Source organism: Pteropus vampyrus, unplaced genomic scaffold (assembly GCF_000151845.1).
Source record: "Pteropus vampyrus isolate Shadow unplaced genomic scaffold, Pvam_2.0 Scaffold202, whole genome shotgun sequence".
Taxonomy (NCBI): domain Eukaryota; kingdom Metazoa; phylum Chordata; class Mammalia; order Chiroptera; family Pteropodidae; genus Pteropus; species Pteropus vampyrus.
The window spans coordinates 692,606-717,179 of NW_011888983.1; the positions used below are offsets into that span (position 1 = coordinate 692,606).

The 24,574-nt window shown below is 33.8% G+C and overlaps 1 protein-coding gene, 1 long non-coding RNA gene and 1 pseudogene across 2 annotated transcripts in view; 1 reads left to right on the forward strand and 2 right to left on the reverse strand.

Moving 5' to 3' along the window:
• The first annotated feature begins 365 nt into the window (after window positions 1-365).
• The window catches only part of VPS26A (VPS26, retromer complex component A), a 31,331-nt gene continuing 7,122 nt past the window's right edge, over window positions 366-24,574 (forward strand). Inside the window, exons 1-6 of the mRNA XM_011372152.2 lie at window positions 366-504; window positions 7,236-7,385; window positions 17,767-17,842; window positions 18,821-18,977; window positions 19,552-19,716; window positions 21,956-22,062. Of these exons, the coding sequence (XP_011370454.1) occupies window positions 502-504; window positions 7,236-7,385; window positions 17,767-17,842; window positions 18,821-18,977; window positions 19,552-19,716; window positions 21,956-22,062 (658 nt within the window). The 5' untranslated portion in view covers window positions 366-501. The remainder of the gene's footprint in view (window positions 505-7,235; window positions 7,386-17,766; window positions 17,843-18,820; window positions 18,978-19,551; window positions 19,717-21,955; window positions 22,063-24,574) is intronic.
• LOC111746792 overlaps window positions 10,783-24,574 on the reverse strand; it is a 26,364-nt gene continuing 12,572 nt past the window's right edge. The window contains exon 3 of the long non-coding RNA XR_002783263.1: window positions 10,783-12,510. This is a non-coding gene — a long non-coding RNA (uncharacterized LOC111746792). The remainder of the gene's footprint in view (window positions 12,511-24,574) is intronic.
• Window positions 20,150-20,268, reverse strand: LOC111746828 (annotated as a pseudogene).

Sequence of the window (24,574 nt, forward strand, 5' to 3'; positions counted from 1 at the left end):
TCTCTTGCGAGGCCTAAGGAAGCTGGGACTCGGGTAGTTTCCCTTCCCTTCGGGGGCCAGGAACCCACCCGTAGATAGCACCCCCGAAACAAATCCCACCTTCCTCCTTTCTCAGCTACTCAAACTTTCAGAGAGAAGAGGAACCAGGTGCGGCATAAAAGCGCGTCAGCAAACGGCCCGTCACGTGACAGAAGAGGACTAGGACCTAGGGAGCCTACGGCCACCCAGGCCCCGCCCACTTTACGACACCACAGTGACCCCGCCTCCTTCGCCGTAGGGTGGAGTACAAGGCCGGTCTCCAAACGGCCTCCCCTCGTTGGGCCGGGCTAGCCAGTAGGGCGGGCGAGAGGCCAGGAGGAGGCCGGCGCTGGGGGAGGGGAGGAGAGGAAGGGAGGGGTCACGTGCGGTCCGCGGCCCGAGGTCACGTGACGGGGCGCCGGGACTGGGAGTTCTCCTGAGGGAAGAGTGAAGTGGGGGGGACACGGCGGCTAGGCGCTAACAATGGTGAGTGCGCGGCGGCCCGCGCGCTTGCCTTCAGCTTTCACCCCGGAGCGCGCGGCGAGACGGCCAACGGCGGGTCCGGCGTCGCGGGAGGGGCCGCGGGGAGCGGCAGGAGGGGACAGGCCAGCGGGGCGGGAGCCGGGTTAGGCCTTTCCGGCCACGGCGGGGTCGAGGAAGTGCGGGCGGCCCCGTCTCTTCCAGGTCTGGGAGAGGCCCGAGCACCTGCGGGCGGCGCTGAGCTCTCCTGGCTATGTCGGAACCTCTGCCGGCGTTCCTCGATCGGTTGTGGGGGCCCTGGCTGGGTACTCGGGCCCCGCCTCTGCGGGGGCTATCCGCCGCCTCCCCTTCCAAGGTAGCCAGTCCCTCTGCTCCTCCGGGGCAGCCTCGCTTCCCTTCAGGTGGCGTGACCCTCGAGTCTCCCATGGGAACGGGACTTGGTTACTTTCTTCCCGTGTGTCACGAGCTTGATAAACTGATTTTTTTAAACCTGAATATGGTGATATTCTGCGATTTCCTTGACCCTAGTTTAGCCTGATGTTGACACTTGTGGAATGAGAAAGAAAAGGACGTTGGAATGGGGACCGTCTTTAACTCAGAAGACTAAGTTTTGTGTCCGCTGGTTTAAGCATTGGCTTTCATTTCCTTTCCCAAGCCATTTCTAGAAACTTAACGCTTTGGGATGTTAAAATGGCCTGGGGAGTTGAGGGAGGAAAATCAGAGTACTCTTAACCACAGTTAGTGGGAAGCAAAAGTGTGGGCGCGATGGCGTTTAACTTTCTGTGTTGGCAGCTCATTTGGCTCGTTTTGTGGTAATACTCGTTTATTCGTTTCATTTAGAAAGCATATGTTGAGCGCCTACTGTGTGCTCTCCTTATACTCCCTGGTTTCCCAAAGCTCACCGGTTCAGTAAACTACATGAGACTTGGCTAACGACCAAGCTAGGTTTATTTTTAAGTTACTTTGAAGAAATACAGGTGAAGACAGACGTTTTCATTTTTACACTTGCAGCCTTTTTTACTTTCATTCAACAGATAATTACTTAGATGCGCTCAGGGGCGGTGAGCGAGATTGAAACAGCCCTTGCTCTCTTGTAGTTTACAATATAGAGGGAAATAAACATTTATGTAATTATTTAACTCGGAAATTACAGTTGTGATAAATTACTAAAAAGAAGTATTGGAGGACCTTGCCTATTTAGGAGTTAAGGAATACTTCTTTAATTGAATATAATTTGCAAAGAAAAGTTAAAAGGCCGTCCTATTTTTTGCTTACAATTAAATTATTTTAAATAAGCTTTAGGATTATGTTCAGGAGCAGTTTATTTTATTTTCAAATTATGCATCCGACATAAACTAAATTGTAAGGCTTTATAACACTGAAATGGGCACACGTAATATATGTATGAAAATTTGCTGTTTCATTGCTTGTGTATAGCCTAAGTGAATAAATTTTGCGAGCCTGCTCTGTCTCACCTTGAGTTGCATTTCTTTACATCCACTCGACCTAGTGAAATTTCTTCAGTGAGACCTAAAAAATGTGTTGCTTTTTAATGAATCCATATGTAATTTTGCTAGATGATAAATCTCAGTATTAGGTTTACAAATTATATGAAAAAATCCTAAATTAACCTAAAGTCAGTGATAGGAGATTTAGCCCACGTTTTTAGAAAACTAAAATAATTGCTATAATTTTTTAATAGTCATGTATTGCAGTCAATTTATTTAAAGACTACTTACGACTTTTATGTTTTAATTGTCTGTAATTGCTCCTGAAAATATCATTCTAAATGCTTGCTTGAAGGTGTCTTTTCCAGAACAACTGAATAATCTTTAAAGATCTCAAAACTGCAAAAGAGGTCAAATATGTGGTGACAGAAAGAAATCTAACTATGGGCAGTGAACACACAATGAAATGTATGTATATGGCTTACTGTCGATTTGTATGCCTGAAACTTACTGGATTTCGTTAACTAAGGTCACCGTAATAAAAAAAAAAAATGAATAAATAAAAAAGAAAAAAGCTACCTTTTGTAATTTCATCAAAAAATCTATGTTAATGTATTCTAACCCTCTTCACAATTTTTATTCCCTTTCCAAGCCTTCAGCATTCTGTTTTGTTACCTCTTTATGGATCAGAAGTATTATAATTTGTGTAACACTTTTAAAAGTGTTTAATTTTATGACTTTGATTTGAAGTGACAGAAGATGCACATCTTGAAATAAAAACTTTACAAATGAGACTGGGTAGAGAATCTTCCAACTCCTTTTAGAAAGAAAACAAAAAAGACAAACTTTCCTCAGATATATTTTTCTCTCTGTTTACTTGTTAATGTAAGACAACCATAGTTTTCTGGAGGCTTTTAGTAAGACTAGTTCATTTTTGATATGTCCTAATGTAAAAAACTTGCTGTTAACCCAGTGCTAAATTTTCATGGAGTCATTAACTTAACCTTGTTAAAGTGTTATAGTTCCTCAATCTGTTATTCTGCATGTGCAAATCTAGGCTTTTAAAATATCTTCTGGTTTCTCCCAATCTTAGTGTTTTGATAGTATTGAAAAATAAGTACTTTTTAGTTATGTGATATTAAATGCATGCAGAAAATAATAAAGGATAACACATAGTTTTTACATATTTTAATGTATAGGAATTTTTCATTTTTATGTATTTTTAAAATAAGACTTATTTATAATCATGCTATTGTGAAGTTTTATAGGAATCTTAAGTATTATTTTAATTAGTGGCAATTTTGGCATTTTATTTTTTTAATTACTTGATCTTTTAATATCAGCTTTTAAATTCCAAGTTCGGCTCTCTGTGTTAAATACATGAATGAGGAAAAGTTACTATTATATTTTCTTTTACCTGTAAAACAATTTTTATAGTTAAGTCTCATTTTTCCTGGAAGCAGATCTTAGAAATATTAAGGGTGAATGAGAAAATTAAATTTTATTTTCGTGCTTCTATTTTATAAGGTAAATGAGGCTGTTGTCTTCTGCACTTTCATAATTGCTCCTTTTGCATACACACACCCTTGGCTCAGAGCTTTGCACATAGTTGATAATTAGTAAATATCAGCTGACTGATTTTGAGCTCCTGTACATTCTCAACTCTGTAGTACTTAGGGGAAAACACCATTTCGAATAAGTTTTAAGTCGTAAGTTGGGGTATGAAAGCTAACTAGGAAAGGACAGAGTATGTGACTTATCATTGATGTTTTTCATTTTCTAAATTTGTTCAGAATAGTTTTCTGATTACAATTTTCCGATTAAAATTTGAGATTGTAATTTGTAATGTTGCCAGGGAAGATGAAAACATCAGAAGGAAAATTTGCTGTTTATGTCTTTACAGTGTGTCAAAAGTACTAATTTGGCAGTTCTTTGAGTTGATTTCTTGAAATTATAATCCTTTTGTTAATACATACTTAATAAAAGAAGCAATTTCAGAATTTAGGAAAACACTATCTCCTTTGATCGTAATATCATCCTGTGACCTACATAGCTAGCCTTAGGAAGATCATTAGCTTGTTTGCTGATAACTGCCACCTGAGGACAGAACTGAGCCATAATGGAAATTCGTTGCTCTAGACTTTGCCACTGCACCAATGCTAACTTCTTGGGAGACGGCTAGTTTTGCCAAATAGTCAAGATTTTAACTCATTTGTGTATCTATTTTTTATTATGAGGACATTGTGTGTTTATTCAAAATTAATTTAATATTCAACAGGTATTTTAATACCTTCTAAATGGTGCACACTGTGTGATGAGCAAAGGATAAGTTATTTGTCATGGATAAAGTATCTGTCATCTAAATGAAGAAGTAAAAGTACGTAGTGTTGTGAGACCTGAATTTGGAGAATCCAATTTTGATTAGGAAGTTAGGGAAAGCCTCTTTATGGACATGAGTCAAACTGAGGCGCAAAGGATGTATTAGGTTAAGGATAATTGGTCTAGGACAAGAAGGAGACTGGTAAATTTGATGCAATTTGAGGCTGGTGAGGCTGGAGAAATGAATAGAGCCATATACATGTCAGCCATGTGAGGGAATACAGTGTATGTTTAACATTTCATTGAAGTAAAATTTAGCTGTATAGAAATGCACAGATAAATGTACAGTTTGATAAATTTTCACAGTGAACATGCCTGTTTATCAAGCACTCAGATAAAAACAAACAGAACACTTTTAGCACTCCAGAAGCTCCCTTTGTGCTTTCTCCAAGCACTTCCTGACTTCTGATACTATAATGCACATTACATGTTTTTGATTTTTTAATAAATGGAATCATACAGTGTGTATTCTTTCTGTGGCTTCTTCCACTCAATATTATGTGTGTGAGATTCATCCTTGTATGTGGTTGTATCTCATTGCATTGCTCACTGTATGAATATAGACTAAAATTTACGTATCCATTCTCTTGTTGATGGATATTTGGATTGTTAACTGGAGCTATTGTAAACAATGATGTTGTGGACATTCTTATATTTGTCTTCTGATTGACGTGTATAAGAGTTTCTGTTTAGGGTAGATACATAGGGGTGTAATTGCTAGGTCATGGGATATGTATATCTTAGCTTTACCTGATAATGCCAACTTGTTTCTCACCAGCCCATTGAAGGATTTTAAACAATGATATAATCAGATTAATGTTTTTAAGAGATCACTGGTTGGTGTTAGGGCAGAGTAAGAAGGGATGTAGGACAAAAGGATAGGAGACTGTTCTCTGTAAATTTTTTTTTACTGATATTTAAAAAATATTCAAAAATAAATTACATAAAATAATAAGATATAATTAAAGCTAACTTTTAAAGCATGATCTTAACATTTATCAGAGGTGACTCCTGAACAAATTTTTGTGCAAGAAACTACAGGAGAATGGTGAGGTGATAGTTATAACAACATCAAATTTTCCATTGACATCTTCATGTTCAAATAATCTCAACTCGAGATTATTTTTGAAGTTTTTCTGTTTTTGCAGGGACTGAAAAGCATTTCTGCATTGTGTTTGTCTTTAGAGTCATGTATGCAGATTCCGATGCAGTTTACCTATAGCAATTTAAATATTGTCATATTTATATTCCTCTTGTTTAGAAAAGTCTCTGAGCCACACTAAGAATTATTTTTGCAGTAGAGGCTCTGAGTTTTAATTTTCCATTTCTCTTAAGGATTATGAGGATATAATAGAAATTCCATGCAAAATTTTAATGCAGTACACCTGAAACTTACTGGATTTCATTAACCAATGTCACCATAATAAAAAAAATTTTTTTAATGCAATAAAACTATTAAAGCAGAAATTAGTGCAGATTATAGTTTTCTTGTTATGTTTAAAATAAAGGATCTATATTTCAGGTTTTAGAGTATCCAAATTAGTGGAACTGCATTAACAAAAATAATCTGTTACTAAAATAGGACAACATATAGAATATGAAAAAGACATTGGTATCATTAGTCCAAATAATGAAAAACAAGTGAGATTAGTAGACTGGTTAAACAACTACTAAGGGGTAAAATACATATTTTTCATTAAGCGTTTAAAGTCATTGTACAAAGAATGCATCATTGATTATTTTAAAATGCATGAATTATATAGCGTATTTCCTGCATGTGATGACTGAGAACAGATTCAGAGATTTCAATAATGCAAGAAAGTTTCAGGTTACATAGATTTAAAGATCTTGTACAAAAGTAATAATTTGTCAATTGAACACATACATACTCCCTTAAGAATTCTTCTATAATATTTTCTTCTAAAAGCTGTTCAACAATGTTTAGAGCTTTTTCTCTCCACCTCGGTCTTCTTTCTCACAGTCTCATAGTTCTGCTTGCCTTTTAGAAACGTCTTGTTTTAAGGCACTTGTCTATTTTAGTATCTGTGGCATTTGGTGGGGGGAGTGGATTATGGCTGGCAGACAGTGCCCACATGGATACAGCCATGGAGAGACTCATTACACCCTCTCATCTCTTGAGACTCCCCTCTGTGTAAATTTTTAAAAAGACTAGAAGACTAGCTTTCATTAGTGAAAAAAATAATCCACAACTATATCTGATACTTGAATTGCTAATGGATTATGTATTATTACTAATATGCTTTGACATTCATGAGCAGTTGATCTTTGTCACTAATGTTCTGTCATATTCGGATTTAAAGAATAGGTTTACACATTTTCTTTGGAAAAATTAACACAAATTTAATTACTCCTCTCTGTTAGAGCCAGTTTTATTTCAAGAGCTTACACAATGTAACACATGCTGTTCAGACCTATATAGCAGATTTTACAGGAGGTAATACGTTGTAATAATGCATTTGGATTTGTATAAGTAATTTGGATTGTATGAGCTCTGCTCTAAGAACCTCATAGAGGTATAACTAATGGTAACTTTTAAATCCAGATGTTAAGAATTAAGTTTTTAGATTTTTGGTATGTGATTATAGTGGTACCTATGGAAATGATTGAAATTATTGCATTGTTTAAATTTTAGTTTTCTTTTTGTCTCTTTATTGTGGTAAAAACATAACACAAATTTATCTTTTTAACAGATTATAAGTGTACAGTATAGTATTAACTGTACACACAGTGGTGTATTAAATTTTAGTTTTGATGTAGAATTTGATATGTTCTTATTTCCTTACGGATCTGCAGTCTGTTTAACTGTAGGTTATAGATAGTTAAATTTGAATTATAAAACATAGTGGCTGACAAAACATGATAATTATGAGCATTTTTCTTTTATTTCAGAGTTTTCTTGGTGGCTTTTTTGGTCCCATTTGTGAGATCGATGTTGTCCTTAATGATGGGGAAACCAGGAAGATGGCGGAAATGAAAACTGAAGATGGAAAAGTAGAAAAACACTATCTTTTCTATGATGGGGAATCTGTTTCAGGAAAGGTAAATCATTTGTTTGGGAGAATTACGTAGTTTTAGGATGTCAAAAGTAGTCATCAAAGTGGTTTGTGCTATTTCTGAATTTGAATGATTTTATTACAGATGGATTTTTTTTTCAGAGGGTCAGCTAAAATCCTCGATTCATTAGAACATTTACAGGAAAGATTCTTAAACTGGAAGGGTTGCAGGGGCAGAGTCTAAATTGCATGAAAAATTTTGTGACTATCTGCACTTGATTAGCTTTAGACAGTTTCATCAATGGAACTGCAATCTATGCAAAATTTGATTCTCCTGTAACATAAATTTGAATTATAGAGATTAAGGATAATTCTCTAGTATACCATTCTAAAAGTTTCTCATTCTTTGTAGCTTATCTCTCTGTACTACTACTATTGTGTCTCTCATTTCTTTGTACCTATAGAGGACTTAAGTATGTTTTGAACGTGTCTGTGAGTGGTCACATACATTTGTGATACCGTCTATAATGTTTCACTTTTTCCCCTTTTACTTATCAAGTGATGTATAAGATTATTCTTATACCTTAGAGAACATGATCAATAATCATTAGTCTATGATACTGAGGAATGGTAATATCACAGACAAAATCAAGCTATAAAACATGTGAAATAATTTTTTCAATGTAAAATATGAGAGTTTTGCCTCTGCTTATTAAAGTAATATAGACACATGGTGGACAGTTTAGGAAATATCTATAGTCCCATCATATAGAAAGAATTCACTGTCCAAATCTGAGTGTGTTTCTCCCTTGTCTGTGCATTAATTAATGTTTTTGTATATGTAGTATATTAAGCATACTTTTTCCCTATTATTGGATAATTAGTAGTTTTTATTTTTCAGATGTCTTGTAACCTATCATCATATCTTTGGTATACATAAATTTTTCTCCAAAGTTCTCTAGGATAAGATTATTTCCTTAGAGTGAATTCCTGGAAGTGAGTTGCTGGACCAGAAGACATGCAGGGTATTAATACATATTAATGTGGAAAATTTGCATCAAGTCACATGTCCACTTATAATGTCTTGTTTCTCCCAAAGTAACATTGAATATGATCACTTTTTAATCTTTGCTATTTTGATAGCCAAAATGATATATTTAGCATTTCTTTGGTTACTAGATAGGTCGGACTTAGGTTTATTACCATTCTGTTGCATTGTCTATTCTGGTCTTTGGCCACATTCTGTTGCTGTTTTAGTGTCATATCGGAAATAAATGTTTTGGTTTTCAACTTTGCTTTTCTGGTACTCTTCCTTAAAAAATGGAAAGAGAAGACGCCAAAAAGAGAGCGAGAATTATTAAAAGGATGGAACATGTCAAGTGAAAGAAGAGTAAAGGAAATAGTGTTTGGTCTATGGTAAAGAAGACTTGTTAATATATTGGAGTTGGAGAAGGTAGGAATATCAATCTAGTCTTCTTTCCAGGAAGAGATTGAACCTGCTAATATCTCAGATATTTAATTTATAGATTTGACAAGTAAGTAAATCTCCTTCTGGGTTCAAAGCTTTTTATGGTTAGAGAATCAGACTGTGCTTCCTTAAAGTACATTATAATTTGTTTATATAATAGGCTCTCACTAAGTATTTGATTTGTTTATTTACTGTTTTTAAGTGTAGTAGGGAACATTCCCTGACTGGTTTAAAATAATCTTATGTCATCTGGGCCAATTGGGAGTTCATGGCTAATGTTTATGGGATAAATAAAGGAAGAAGGGAATATTTAAGGAAATAAAACTACTTCAGTGTGGTTTTTAAAAAAATAGCTGGTATTCAAAGTACATTTTTAGAATTGCTAGGGCTTGTATGTAGACCTAACTATAGAGTACCTTTAAAAAAATGATAAATCTCTTATAGGTAAATATTTTGCTCAAAAGATATTATATCTGGAATCTGATTATTTATTGACCTGAGATGTTTTTTCACTTTTAACCTTTTTATTGTGAAATAAAACATATGGAAAATGACACAAAACAAAAATTATAAGGCATACTTTCTTGTAGTCACATTCAAGTCAAGAAGATCTTTGCCAGCCACGCCGTATGTTCCATCACTATCACAGCCCCTTCCCCTCAAAAGTAACCACTACACTGACTTTTATAAGAATAAATTTCCCATGTTTCTTAATTGTTTAGTCTTGCTCCTTTAAAAAAAAATACAGCTTTTAAATCTCTTTTACTCTCAGATTCCTTCTTCATCCCTTTCTTTTCCTTGTAATTTATCTGAAGGACTTGGGCCATTTGAACTGTAGAGTTCTCTGTGATTGCGTACTCATGATACAGTTATTGCCTGTAAATTGGCAGCTGGATCCAGAGGCTTGATCAGACTCAAGTTTGATTCTTTTGGCAAGAATACCGGTGATGGTGTGTGTCTTCATCCGGGAGTACATGATGTCTAGTTTTCTTTTTCTCTCTCTTTTTTTCTTTTTTTGCTACTCTTGTAATTTGTTTTTATTGATTTCTGGCATACCTCTAGAATAGGTTATTAAATATGGTTTATAAGCACTTTGAAAAGAAAGCTTAAAAGAAAACAAGCATTGGTTATCTGTGACCCAGCATGGATCACTAAGAACAAATCTTAACCACATCAGTCTAGGTTTTCTGAAATATCTGAGTACAAAAAAAAGATCATTGGGATAGAGTTTGGAATATCTAGCCTTAAGTTTACCACTGTCTTAGGTAACTCTGAGCAGCCATTTAACTTTCTGGATCTCACCTGTAAATTGAGGTTGGACTGAATCATTGGTTTCCAAACTTGGCTTTGCATTGTAGGATTTTCTACATAAAAATCCTTAATACATGATATACAGTCTTGGAGATCTGGGAGGTCTGACATCTCATCCAAAGCAAGAACAAATTTTTTTATGATACTTCTGACGTGAGCTGCTGTATGCATACTTTTTCCCCAGATTTTTTAAAAGACTTTTTTTTTAGAGCAGTTTTAGGTTTACATCAAAATTGAAAGGGAGTTACAGAGATTTCCCACATACCCTCTGCCCCTACACATGCATGGCCTCTCCCATCATCAGCAGCACTCTCCCAAAAGGGTACATTTTTGTTTAACCAAGGATGAACCTACAAACCTATGTTGACACATCATAGTCAACCCAAATCCATAGTTTACCTGAGAGTTCACTCTTGGTGTTATATATTCTGTGGATATTGACAAATGTATGATGACATATACCTATCATAAAATCATACAGGGTACTTTTTTTTGCTCTAGAAATCCTCTTTGTTTTCCTATTCATCTCCTTCCCTGCTTCCAGAACTACTGATCTTTTCATTGTTACCATAGTTTTACCTTTTCCAGAATGTCATATAGTTGGAATCATACAGTATGTAGCCTTTCAGGTTGGCTTCTTTCACTTAATAATATGCATTTAAGGTTCCTCTGTCTTTTTATTACTTGATAGCTCATATCTTTTTAAAAAGTGCCAAATAATATTTCATTGTTCTACTGAATAACATCTTGGTTTGCTTGCAAGTCTTTGGCATTATGAATAAAGCTGCTATAAACATCTGTGTGCAGGTTTTTGTATAGATATGTTTTCAGTTCATTTGGGTAAATACCAACAAGTACACTTGCTGGATTGTATGGTAAGCTTATCTTTAGCTCTGTAAGAAACTGCCAAACTTTTTCAAAGTAGTGCTACCATTTTGCATTTCCACCAGTAATAAATGAGAGTTCTTGTTGCTCTTCATCCTTGCTAGCATGTGGTATTATCAGTGTTTTGGATTTTGTTTATTATAATAGGTGTGTAATAGCATCTCATAGTTTTAATCTGCAATTCCCTAATAATATGATGTTGAACATCTTTTCATGTTTATTTGCCAAATGTATAACTTCTTTGTGAGTACCTGTTAAAATTTAGATTGTTTGTTTTCTTATTAAGCTTTAAGAGTTCTTTGTTTTGTTTTTAGATAACAGTCCTTTATCAGATGTGTCTTTTGCAAATATTTTCTCCCAGTTTGTGGCTGGTTGTCTCATTCTGTTGATTGACATGGTGTGAATTTACATTTCCCTGACATCTAATAAAGTTGAGCAACTTTTTGTATATTTATTGGCCATTTTACTATCTTTTGTGAATTGCCTATTAAAGTTTTTTTTGGGGGGGGTCTCATTTTTCTACTCAGTCAACTTTTTAATTATTGATGTTGAGGATTTTTTTGGTATACTATTGATGAATCTTTTGTGTTCTCAGTATAGAATCCTTCCTCTGTATGTGCATTGTAAAGATTTTCTCATGCTTTCTGGCTTGACTTTTCACATTTTAATGGCGTCTTGATGAATAGTTCTTAATTTTAACACACTACAAATGTTAACTTTCCTTTTTGTTAGTGCTTTTTGTAACCTATTTAAGAAGTAAGAAGTCTTTGCCTACCTAATGATCATGAAGATACTCTCCTGTTTTCTTTTATAAATTTTTTTTTTTTACATCCTCAGTTTGCATGGAATTGATTTTGTATGTGTAACATAGGATTCAAGGATAGTTTTAACATATGGATATCTAATTAACCCAGGACATTTATTGGAAAAGCCATTCTTTCCCCGCCACTGTACTGTAGTATCACCTTTGTCATAAATAAGAGATTGTGTGGGTCTATTCCAGCCTTGCTATTCTATTCCATTGATCTGTTTGTGACATATACTTTTTCTTTTTTTTTTAAATAGCCTCATTGAGTTATAATACACACACCACAGAATTCACCTTAATAAAAAGTACAATTCAGTGATTTTTATTGTATTTGCAGAGTTGTGCAATCATCACCACTAATTCCATAATATTTTCATCACCCCAAAAGAAGCACCATACCATTAGCAGTTATCCCCTTGGTTCCAGGATGTTTGTGTCCTTATAAGATGCACGTGTTGAAACTTACTCTCCAGTGTGATGGTATTTGGAGGTGGAGGCTTTGGGAAGTGATGAGTCATAGGGACAGAGCTCTCATGAATAAGATTGGTGTCGTTATAAGAGAGACTCCCGAGAAATCCTTGTACCTTCTGCCGTATAAAAGCACAGTGAAAAGACAGCTGTCTGTGAACCAGAAATCGAGCTCTCCCCAGACACCAAATCTGCTGGTGCCTTGATCTTGAAATTCCCAGCCTCCAGGAACTGTGAACAGTAAATTTCTATTGTTTATAAAGTACCAGTCTGTGGTATTTTGTTAAAGCAGCTCAAATGGATTAAGCACCTACCTATCAACCACTAATGTAGAAATCTGCTTTCTTTCACTATGGTTTTGCCTATTCTGGACATTTCATGTAAATGGAACCATGAAATATATGGCCTTTTGTGTCTGGCTCCTTTCATTTAGCATGTTCAGTGGCATTAATTACATTCACAATGTTATGCAATCATTACCACTTTTTCCAAAATTTGTTCATCATCCCAATCAAACTTTGTACCCGTTAGGCAATAACTACCCATTTCCCTTTTCTCCTAGTCTCTGGGTACCTTTAGTCTACTTTGTTTTTCTATAAATTTGCCTTTCTAGATATTTCAATAAGTGGTCATACAAAGTTTATTTTTTTGTGCCTTAATTCCATTTAGCATAATGTTTTAGAAGTTCATATTGTAGCATATATCAAAACATTCATTTTTATGGCTGATTACTATTCAAATATCTATCCATGTGGTATATGGATATACACATTCCCTTTATCCATTCATCAAGTGTATTTGTTGAGGACATTTGGATGACCACTTTTTGTCTGTTATGAATAATGCTGTACTTCTGTGAACATTTTTTGTGTGTGAATATATGTTTTCATTTCTCTTGGGTGTATACTTAGGTGTGGAATTGCTGGATCATATGTTAACTTTGTTTAACTTTTAGAGGAACTGCCAAATTTTACCAAAGCAGTAGTACCATTTTGTGTTCTCTCCAGCAATGTATAAGGGTTCCAGTTTCTTCTCATTTTTGGCAATACTTTATTATGATTGTATTTTTTATTATGGTCATCTTAGTGGATGTGAAGTGGTATGTCATAATGATTTCGATTTGCATTTCCCTAATGACTAATAATATTGAGCATCTTTTTGTGTGCTTATTGCCATTTGTATGTATTCTTTGGAAAAGAGTCTATTCCTATTTGACCATTTTTTAAAATTAAGTTATTTGTCTTTTTATTGTTGAGTTGTAAAAAGTTCCTTATATATTCTGGATTCAAGTCCTTTATTATGTTTTGCAAATATTTTCTCCCATTTTATAAGTTGTCTTTTTAATTTCTTGATGGTGTTTTTTTGCAGCACAAAAGTTTTAAATTTTGATGAAGTCTAGTTTATTTTGTTGTTGTTGTTGCTCACACTTCTGGTGTCATCCAAGAAACCATTGCCTATCCAGGGTAGTGAAGATTTACACCTATGTTTTCTTCTAAGACTTTTGTAATTATAGCTTGTACATTTAAGTCTTTGATCCATTTTGAGTTAATATTTGTATATTGTGTGAGGTAGGGGTCCAACTTCATTCTTTTATATGTCAATATCCAATTGTTATAGCACTATTGAAGAGGATATTCTTTCCACATTGAATTTTCTTAGGACTATTGTAGCAATATTGTTTATAGTTAAAATAATTGCTGTCAAAAATTTTTTTGAGAATTTTCAAAGTAGTTCATAAGACAACTGGGGAAATATTTAGATTATCACCATATTAATAGAGACATTCTTAAAAGCTATTTGCTCAGGTTCTTTTTATCCTTAGAATATTAACTGTTTTGGTTCATGTGACAAATCTTCCTTCAGGCCAGGACAGTTAGACTGTATCCTTAATTATTTAAACTTTAAGAATATAACCTAGGTTTCCTCTTTTTAAAATACAGCTTGTATCACTATGCCTTCTGAGTAATTTTGAGTCTTGCTGACTTTAATTATTGAGGTACAGATTTTTTTTCCCTCTTTAATTTTACCCCCCTCCACTTGCACTCCTGACCTATGGATGTTACTGTTTCCCCTTAAGAACTGGATTTCTGAAGGCGGGGCGTCTCTTCCCACATGCTCATGGAGTGTACTGGGGGCCTGGTGCACCCAGGGTATGGTCCATGGCTCCATCTGGGGCACAAACCCAGGACCTTCTGCATGTAAAGCAGACGTGCTAACAGCTACACTATGGAACCACGTCCATAAGTTATAATTTCTTAACCAGGTCATTCTTTTAGATTGGTCAATGATGAGTAAATTGTCTCGAAGTGGTGGTACTGGTGCCAAGCCACCTATAGTGAACTCTGCATGTATTTCTTGTTGCAGAAGTGAACAAAGGCATGTGTTTAGTCTGAGATTATAGGAATTTATAGTTAGTTCTTTAATCAAGGAATATTATTGTGGTATCTTTCATCAGTATGAATAAGGACCATATTCTTCTAGCAGCAGTTGGAAACTTATTATATCCAGCAATAATAATGTACAAATATCTGGGTGCTCACTATAAATGTCATGAGTACACTGATATATTTGTCTTGAACACAATATAGATGAATTTCACTTTTTAAATAGATCTCGAAGACAGCTTAATTTGAGACATCTATAGAATATTATATACTGAAGAATGGGCTTTGAGATAGGCTTCTTAGAGCAGTGGATATATTTTATGTATAGATTGTTTGCCTACATTCTGTTTTCATGGCCTTTGAAACATATTCATAGTCTCAAGTTTCTCTACTCAAATTACTTATTAATAGCAAAGGGGAGGAGGGTTGGAGGGTTGGGAGAATGGGGTGAGGAGTTAAAAAGTACAGATTACTAGTTGATAGTTGGTCACGGGGATGGGAGGAAGGCAGAGGGAATGCAGTTAGCATTAATATGATGGCTAGGTGGAGGGTCAGAGGAGGAAGGGAGCCATTGAGGGGCTTGTTTTATGAACTGTATAGATGTCTAACCAATGTACTATATTTAAACTAATTTAAATAGATAAATTTTTTAAAAGGAAAAAATTAAATAAGAAACAAAAAATAGCAAAGGGGAAATAGTAACTTTAAATTGGAGAAACCTGGTAGAGTGATAAAAGTTAATATCACCAGTATTGGAATAAACTGGCATCATGTGCTTCCTAATAAGATATGCTGCGAAAGACAACTTCACTTCTGTAGTGTTCTTGTCAAAATGCATAAGCTGTGTCTAATTGTGATAAAACATCAAACAAACTTCAATTGAGGGACATTCTATAAAATAACTGACCTGTGATTTTAAAAAGCATCAAGGTCAAGAAAGGCAGCTACTAAAGAATGTTCTGAATTAAAGGAAAATAAAGAGACATAAAAACTACCTGTAATGTGTAATCCTGGATTGGAGCCTGGACAAGAGGGAAAAAGGATATAAAGTACATTATTGGGACAGTCGATGGGATTTTAATATAGACTATGGAATGTTAACTTTCCTGATTTTATAATTGCACTGATTATGTAAGCCAAACTATATTTTCTTAGTAGGTATACATGAAGTATTTAGGGGTAGAGGGGCGTGATGTCTCCAACTTATTCTTGGTTATGGAAAAAAACTCATGTATGTAATGCATCTATGTGCATATATAGAGAGAAGATGATAAAGCATATTGGACAAAATATAAACATAAGCTAGATCTGAGTAGTTTATGTGGGATTTCTTTGTGCTGTTCTTGCAACTTTTCAGTTTGAAATTATAATAAAAATATACCTGAGTTGATGTTAAAATTCTTTAACCGTGTTCACTGTCATAATTTCATTTATTTTTCTATGTTCCTTGCAGAATAGAATAGTTTTTAAAACAAAATGCTTAATTATGCCTTCTAACTCTAGGATCCTTCAGATTTCAGAATAGCTTGCATTAGGCTTAAGAGCAACTGTATTTCAATATTAGTGGGAGATCAAGGAACATTGCGAATTTAGGCAGTTTGATGAGAAAACAGAACAGCTTTCATTTCTACCTTAATAGTGTAGTTTCAAAGTGTTTTTCGAAGAACTGTAAATTAAAAAATATATCTATAGCTATGTTCAAACAGGCATTCTCATAAACTGTTGCCCAGTAGACATTATTTAAAGTATACTTTTTTCTGTGTGCTTTATTAGTACAAATTAGAGAATAGCTCTAATTACTGCCTGGCATATGAAACAGCTGGGAGTTACGCTTGTTTTATTTGTGGCTCAAACCTAAAATTCAACTTGTTAGTATATGCGAAGCATCTCTAAGTACTACCTTTTATTTTCTTAAGTATTCTTCTGACTTTGAAAGTATTACTTGCCTATTACAAAACAAACAAACAAAAAAAAAACCCAAAAAACCTTAAAGCTACAAAGAAAACAAAATTACCCATAATTGTACATTCCAGAGGTAACTGCTAAGAGTATTTCTTTTCTGTAGTTTTAGAAAATATAATTGGCATTATACTTATGTACAGTTTCACCATGCTTTCTTCACGTAACATGTCATGCACATCTTCCCACATCATTAAAAATTCTTTGACCTTATTTAAACTTCAGTAATATTCCATCATATGGTGTACCACAATTTAATTATTTACTTCTTTTTCTGAGGTATTAATTTGGAAGGCAAGTAACTAACTCATCCTGGTTACAGATATGGAAGAGTGAATATTTTAATTTGTATAACTTATAAGCAGAAGTAATTAGACCTCTGTTTTTATTGGTCCTTGATTTCTTTTATCTTTTGAGAAGCATTGTTTGAAAGTGAAACTTTAAAGACACTTTACCAGTAGACCTGGAAGTGATAATCCTTTTGTTAGATAATCCTTAAACATTTGGAATTTGATTTTCAATATGTATGTACATTACAGATATTTTGTCAAATTAAAAATTTATAAAATTAAGCTTTTTATTTGGCAGAAATGAATTTGGAGAATTTGAGATTATATTCAGAAGTATATAAGATAAATCATACTCAAAATACTTTAGACATTCTGTTTTTAGGATGAGTAGCAGAGTCAAGGCAATAAACATTGCTTTTAAGGTTAGGAATTATAACAATATAGTTTTGGCTACAAAACGCTGAAAGTGATCTTTTAGGTTAGTTCTTGGAATTAGTGATTACCTTACATTAAGATGCTATTGTTGTAGAATTGTTTAACTATTTGACCAGAAATCACATTTGAATAGTTGAAAGTTTTCCCCTTTTTTTGATTGAGTCTTTATAGTTCTTCAGCTGTAAAGAATTCCTTCCTAACAAAGCAGATACTTTAAGTGATAGGTTCATTAGTGATTGTATACGAGTAAGTTATACTTTCTCTGGTTCTATAAGGTCATCATGATCTAGGTGTGTGATGTTGTCTTAAATTTCAGAAATGAATACCTGAAATACTTATACATTGCATTCATTGGGAAGGAATTTACTCGTAGGCCCACTCAAAGGATTAACTTCTCTTACAATTTCATGTTTTGGCAGGTAAACCTAGCCTTTAAGCAACCTGGAAAGAGGCTAGAGCACCAAGGAATTAGAATTGAATTTGTAGGTCAAATTGGTGAGTTTTAAAATAGTATTACTTTTTTTTCCCTTTGGTAACCAAGTTTGAAGAGGGTTGGATTTTGTACTTAAATAATTGAATTAGAGCTTAGCTCTGTGGAAGGAATTGATTTTGCATAATGAAAGCATTTATTTCACAAAAATTAAATCATGTTTCTTTAATTATATTAAATGATACTTGACTCATTCTGCCTTTAATATTAATTACTAAAAATGAAAGGAGTTATGTAAGCTACCAGCCTTGAAAAATAATTCAGGTAAATTAGTTAACTCACTGAAATTTCCATCTGCCTACATTTTTTCATCAGCTTTAGTCAAAATTACATGTCACCGTCATCTGTCATTTTCTAATTACCCATGCCATTTGTCTTTCTAACCTAGTGAGTGCCTGTAGCCAGACTCACCTATGAACAGAAAATTTTATATGAAAAAGAAAGGTGTAATTCTTGACTTACATCAGTATACTTTTGTACATTTCCATACATATATTTCCAGAGACATTCTTGATTTAACAGGAGTTTAGCTGCATAAATCTTTTGGTACTGTAGATTCAGAAAAAATAGGTCTTTATAATACTGTATACATAGCTAGTTTTAAACCTAGCTTTCTAAATTTTACTTTACATTTTTAAAGTATCAAGCTTTGGATGGGTGTGTATTTATTTACGTATCTATTCTAGATGAAATTATACTTGAGCAACTTACAGTAACTAATTGGTAGTTGATTTTAGTCTTTTACGTATTATAGTTTTATCAAGGTAATATTTTGCCTAACTAAAGCAAAACAACAAAATGCTTTTTGCCTTGAAGGGAGTTCAAATAATTGCTGGGAATGTGTCTTTTAAAATGGCTTCATATTGGGCAAGCCCTAACTACATTTAAAGGGATGAATTCATTTTTATTTTCTCTGGAGGTAGAAATTTAGGTTTTAATGAAATGATAGTAAATGTAATTGGTCTTTTTGCTTCTTTTCTTAGAACTTTTCAATGACAAGAGTAATACTCACGAATTTGTAAACCTAGTGAAAGAACTAGCCTTACCTGGAGAACTGACTCAGAGCAGAAGTTATGATTTTGAATTTATGCAAGTTGAAAAGCCATATGAATCTTACATCGGTGCCAATGTTCGCTTGAGGTATGAATAAGTGTATTAGAAATTGTAGACATAGTCCAAACCAGAAAGTAATGGTTACTACTGAATGTCTTGTTAGAACTTCTAATTATAATTCTGGGCTGGAAGACTTAAGATTAAAAAAAAAAAATGTTTTGTCTGGCTAATGATGATCTGAAGTAATAAGAGCTTTCTTGCATTATAGATATAGAGAACCTATTATGAAAAGTTTTATGAATCATCCCTTAGGTACTTCACTTTTTGTGTAAATGGAATTACCTTCTAAATCCATTAGTTTCCCAACAGATCTCATTTAGTATAATGGTTAAGGACTGATCTAGAGAGATTTCCTTCAGTAGGCTTGATAGTGGCACTGTAAATTTATCTAAAAAGTATGTACACTATTCTTAAAATTGAACTTTTTTTTTTCATGATGGGGGGGCATTTATTTAAAAAATTTAGAACTTTCGTGAAGTAAATGAAATTGATTACAAAGGAGTTTCAGGAGAAGAAAGCAGAGTTGCAGTTAATGTTTGCTTTTTTAAAACACTGAAATTTATCATAGGAGATTTAACTTACCTCTCCATTAACTTTGTAGGTATTTTCTTAAAGTGACAATAGTAAGAAGATTGACAGACTTGGTAAAAGAATATGATCTTATTGTTCACCAGCTTGCCACCTATCCTGATGTTAACAACTCTATTAAGATGGAAGTGGGCATTGAAGATTGTCTACACATAGAATTTGAATATAATAAATCAAAGTAAGTACCTTTCACAAACATAATTTAAATGTTCAGGGAAAATTAATAAGAAAGCTTTTCAAGTGTTTGTAAATTGGTCAAAGTGAAGATAGTATTGACATTAATCTGATGTTAAGAGACCAACAGAATCTGAGCTGAAAGAAGTTTTAGGAGTTTGGTCTGGCATCTGACTCAGTGCAGGTGTCATTCATCTTCTGTTCTTGATAAGTCTCTGGCCACTTTGTAGAGGATCTTACCATCTCATAAGGCAGCTAATTCCTTACGTCGGTAAAAATTTATTTTACTGGCATCATATCACTTTAGCTTGGTCACCACCTTATTTTTTTATTTTTTATTATTTATTTATTTTTTTAAGGTGAGGCAACCTTTGGTTGACCTCACAGATTGCAAGGACCTTGTCAGCTTACAATCCTTTATTTTTTTATTTTTTTTACGCCTACAGCACCTGCTCTTCCTAGGTGGTCTCCCATCCAAGGACTAACTAGGCCTGACCCTGCTTAGCTTCCAAGATCAGACGGGATTGGGCTTGCTCAGGGAGGCATGGCTGTAGACATTGGTCACCTCTTTAAAACTAAACAAAAATACTTTTTTTCTGACTACATAAGCAATAAATACATTTTCATGGTTGAAAATTTTGACAATGTAGAGAAGGCAAAGAAAGTAAAATCTTACATATTTTCACCTTTACCATTTAACCACAGTTAATATCCTCTTATATATCTTTCCATGATGGGAAGGAATATATGTTTATATATGTCATATTTTTACAGAAATAGGCTCTTTTGTTTATTGTTTAATGCCTTTTTAATCTTTACTATGGAACATTTCAAATATATTCCAAAGTATATGACTAGCATAATGAATCCTCATGTACTTATTGCCTAGCTCCAGCTGTTAACAACACATGATCAGATTTGTCTGTATTCAGCCCTACACTTCAGTAGCAAAATTCCGGACATAAAATTTCATAAAAAGTATGTATAATTTTTAATATAACCACAATACCGTTATATCTAAAAAATTAATAATTCCTTAATATCTTCACATATCCAGTCAGTGTTCACATTTCCCTAATTGTTTCATAAATATTTTTTCTCCACATGATTTCTTCAAATCAGTATTTAAACAAGATTTGTCTAAATCCAGTGCATCCAAATGCATTGCATTTAAATGTTTGACTCTTAAATCTCATTTATAGGTTTCCCCCTATTTTTTTGTTAAAGTTTATTTGTTGAAGAAATGGATGTATACTCATTTATCCCCTTCCCGTGCACGCTTCTGTTCCATGATTTCTATCAGTTGCCACCCCCCAGTTTATCTCACTGAAAATGTGATATACATGCCTTCAGAGTCTTACATTATATTATTGATAAAATTATCAGATAGTTAAGGACCTAAAAACTTCTCACTAGAAGCCTCCGTTCAGACTGACATAATTGCATTAATCAACTCTTGGGATATTATTTTGAAATCCAAACCTGGGTGAAAGCCAAAAAGCCCCTGGGTAGTGTAGGAATTCTAAGATTTAATACTACTTCATTTCAAGTTATCTAGGAAAGGTCTTTGATTATTAGATGTTAATAGCAACAAACAACTCGGGGTTCTCTCTTCGAAGCCAGGTGATTTGTTAGCTGCACTATTCTAGCCCTAGGAGTCATAATGACACTAAATTCTCTTTTAGTATTTAATGTTCAAAAACATCTCCATACACCAAATGGATATTTCAAGTATAAACATCTTAATTTTTCATGCTTAAGTTCTTTGGAAACTAAGTTAACCTCTGAGGACAAAAATCAAGCTAATTCTTCTGAGGTATATTGATGGTCAAGTAAAAGTTTGATGCCTTATTTTTAAAGTACAGTTATGCACCACATAATGTTGTTTCAGTTAATGACAGACTGCATATACAGCAGTGGAATGCCATATAGCCTAGGTTTGTAGTAGGCTAAGCCATCTAGGTTTGTGTAAGTGCATGCTATGATGTATGCACAACAACGAAGTCATTTAATAGTGCATTTCTCAGAACATATCCCTGTCAGTAAGTGGCACATACTGTAAAATTATTAAGACTTTTTTGAAAAAGGGGAACATTAAACAATATAAATAGTCAAGTGGTATTCTTGAATGGTAAATAAGAAGTCTAAGTTAAGGTATCTAAAGATGTCTAATAAAGCTTTTCAGGACATATTTCACTTTTTTGTTTGTTTTTTAAATAGTGAGATATATTCTTTCCCCAAAGGTATCATTTAAAGGATGTGATTGTTGGAAAAATTTACTTCTTATTAGTAAGAATAAAAATCCAACACATGGAGCTACAACTGATCAAAAAAGAGATCACAGGAATTGGTAAGTTGAAAGACTATTTGAATTAAAATTTCTGTTTCAGTTGAAATTTTAAAATTTTAAAATATTATTTCAATGTGAAATAAACATCCACATTAGATACTAACTTTGATACTTAATAATTCTGGCAGTAAACTTATTCATTTATGTATTTTTAAAAATTGATTTTTGAATACAGTAGTTACATGAGGGATACATTTTAAGACCCCCAGTGGATGCCTGAAACTCTGGATAGTACTGACCCCTATATATACTATGTTTTTTTCTGTACATACATATCTATAATAAAGTTTGATTTCTAAATTAGGTACAGTAAGAGATTAATAGTAACTACAGATATAACAATTATAATAATAGCCTGTAATAAAAGTTATATGAATGTGGTCTCACTCTCTCTCAAAATATCTTATTGTAGTATACTCCCCCTTCTTGTGATGATATGAGATGATACAGTGCCTAGTGATGAGATGATGTGAGGTTAATGACATAGGCATTGTGACATAGTGTTAGTTACTGTAAGGGTTACTTGAACACAAACACTGCAGTACCATGACAGTTGATCTGATAACTGATATGGCTGCTAAGTAACTAAGGGGCAGATAGCTTATACAGTGTGAATATGCTGGACAAAAAGAAGATTGATGCCTGAGGTGGGATGGAACAGGACGGTGTGAGATTTTGTCACACTACCCAGACAGCAAGCAGTTTAAAAATTATGAATTGTTTATTTCTGGAATTTTCCATTTAATATTTTCAGACTGTGGTTTTGCCACAGGTAACTGAAACTGAAGACTACTGTAGGCAATAAATTCACATAGTTCAAAAATAAAGTGTAAGACTATACAGTAAAAAGTGTCCTATTTCTCTACTCCAGCTACCCATAAGTAATATGTTTATAAGTTTTAAAATCCTTCTAGATTTTTCACTTAATATCTTAGAGGTTTTTCCATATTAGTATGTAAGAAAGAACACTTCTTCATCTTTTTTATAGTATGCCATTCAGTGGATGTACTGGAACTTAACCAGTCTGCTATTGGTGGACATACCTGTTATTTCCAGACTTTTGCTATTACAAACAGTGCTTTAGTTGTTAATGTCATTTTTTTGCGTGTGTGTGTGCGCGTGTGCGTGCACACACACAAGATAAACTCTTAGAAGTGGAATTGCTGTTTAGAAGGGTATATTCATTTGTAATTTTGATAGATATTATCAGTTTGTCCTCATTAGGTGTAACATTTTGCATCTACCAGCAATGAATATAGAGAGTGCCTCTTTTTCATCTGTTCTCACCAGCACAATGTTATGAAACTTTTGGCTGATCTGATTGCTAGGAGAACTTCCCCATTGTAGTTTTAATTTAGTTTTCTCATTCTGAGTGAGGGGCGAGCATCTTTTCATGTGTATAAACGCCATTTCTATTTATTTTCTGTAAACTGCCTATCCATATCCATTGCTCCATTGCTGTTGGATTACAAGCCTTTTCTTATTTGTAAAAACTCTTTTATGCATTAGGGAAATCAATCCCTTTTTCTGTTAAGAGCAGAAAAACTTTCCCCAATTTATCTTGCTGTTGTGGTTTATGCCATGTAGAAATTCTTGATGTTTATGTAGTCAAATTAATTAGTTTTTCCTTTTATGACTCTGAGTTTTGTGCCACAGTTATAAAGGCCTTTTTCACATTGCGGTTCTAAAGATAATTTTCTGTTCTTGATTCTACTAAAATAATACATTATAGTTTGGAGATTTTCTTTAAATTTTTAAATCATGTGGAATTTGTCATCATGTAAGATATATGTATTTAACTTTATTTTTCTCCAAATGACTGATCACTTGCACCCAAATAATTTCTTGGTTCATAATTGCTTTTTAATTTTAATTAGCATATAGATTTAGTTTGTCCTCTGTAGTTTTGTTGGGTTTTTGCCGAAAATAATTTTCAGCAACACTTGTTAAGAATTTGTAATTGGTAGTCATAATTATAAATGTCTATGATTTCTTAATCTCCCTTTTTTACCTGCTAATATAAGTTTAAATGATTTAAAGACATTAAAACCAAACTTCAGGTTTTCATTTGTTGTTTAAAAACAAATTGTTTACTTAAACATCTTTTCTGAGTATAAAAATTTTATTCAATTCTAGAAAGTTTAAAAAATAATCTGTACTCATCATCCAGAACAGATAGACAATAGCCTTTGCATATTTTATATTTTACACTATTGGGATCATTACTTTATGTTTTGATACACTTTTTTCACTTACCACATTATTGACTTTTTAAAATGTCTCTGGTTTGCAAAATAATTTTGTAGAGGGTTAAGTCCCCAAATTTGAAAGAACTATATGTCAGTTAAGTATTCAGTTTGATGTTTTGTTTATATTTAAGTTAAATAACTCCAAGAGAAGACAGTTTGAGTGCTACATTACTAGCATGTCACTGTAATGTTCTGATGTATAAAGTGTTAAGTATGTTGAGTGTAGAGCGAGAAATAGAAAAGAATGATCAACGTTTTTATAA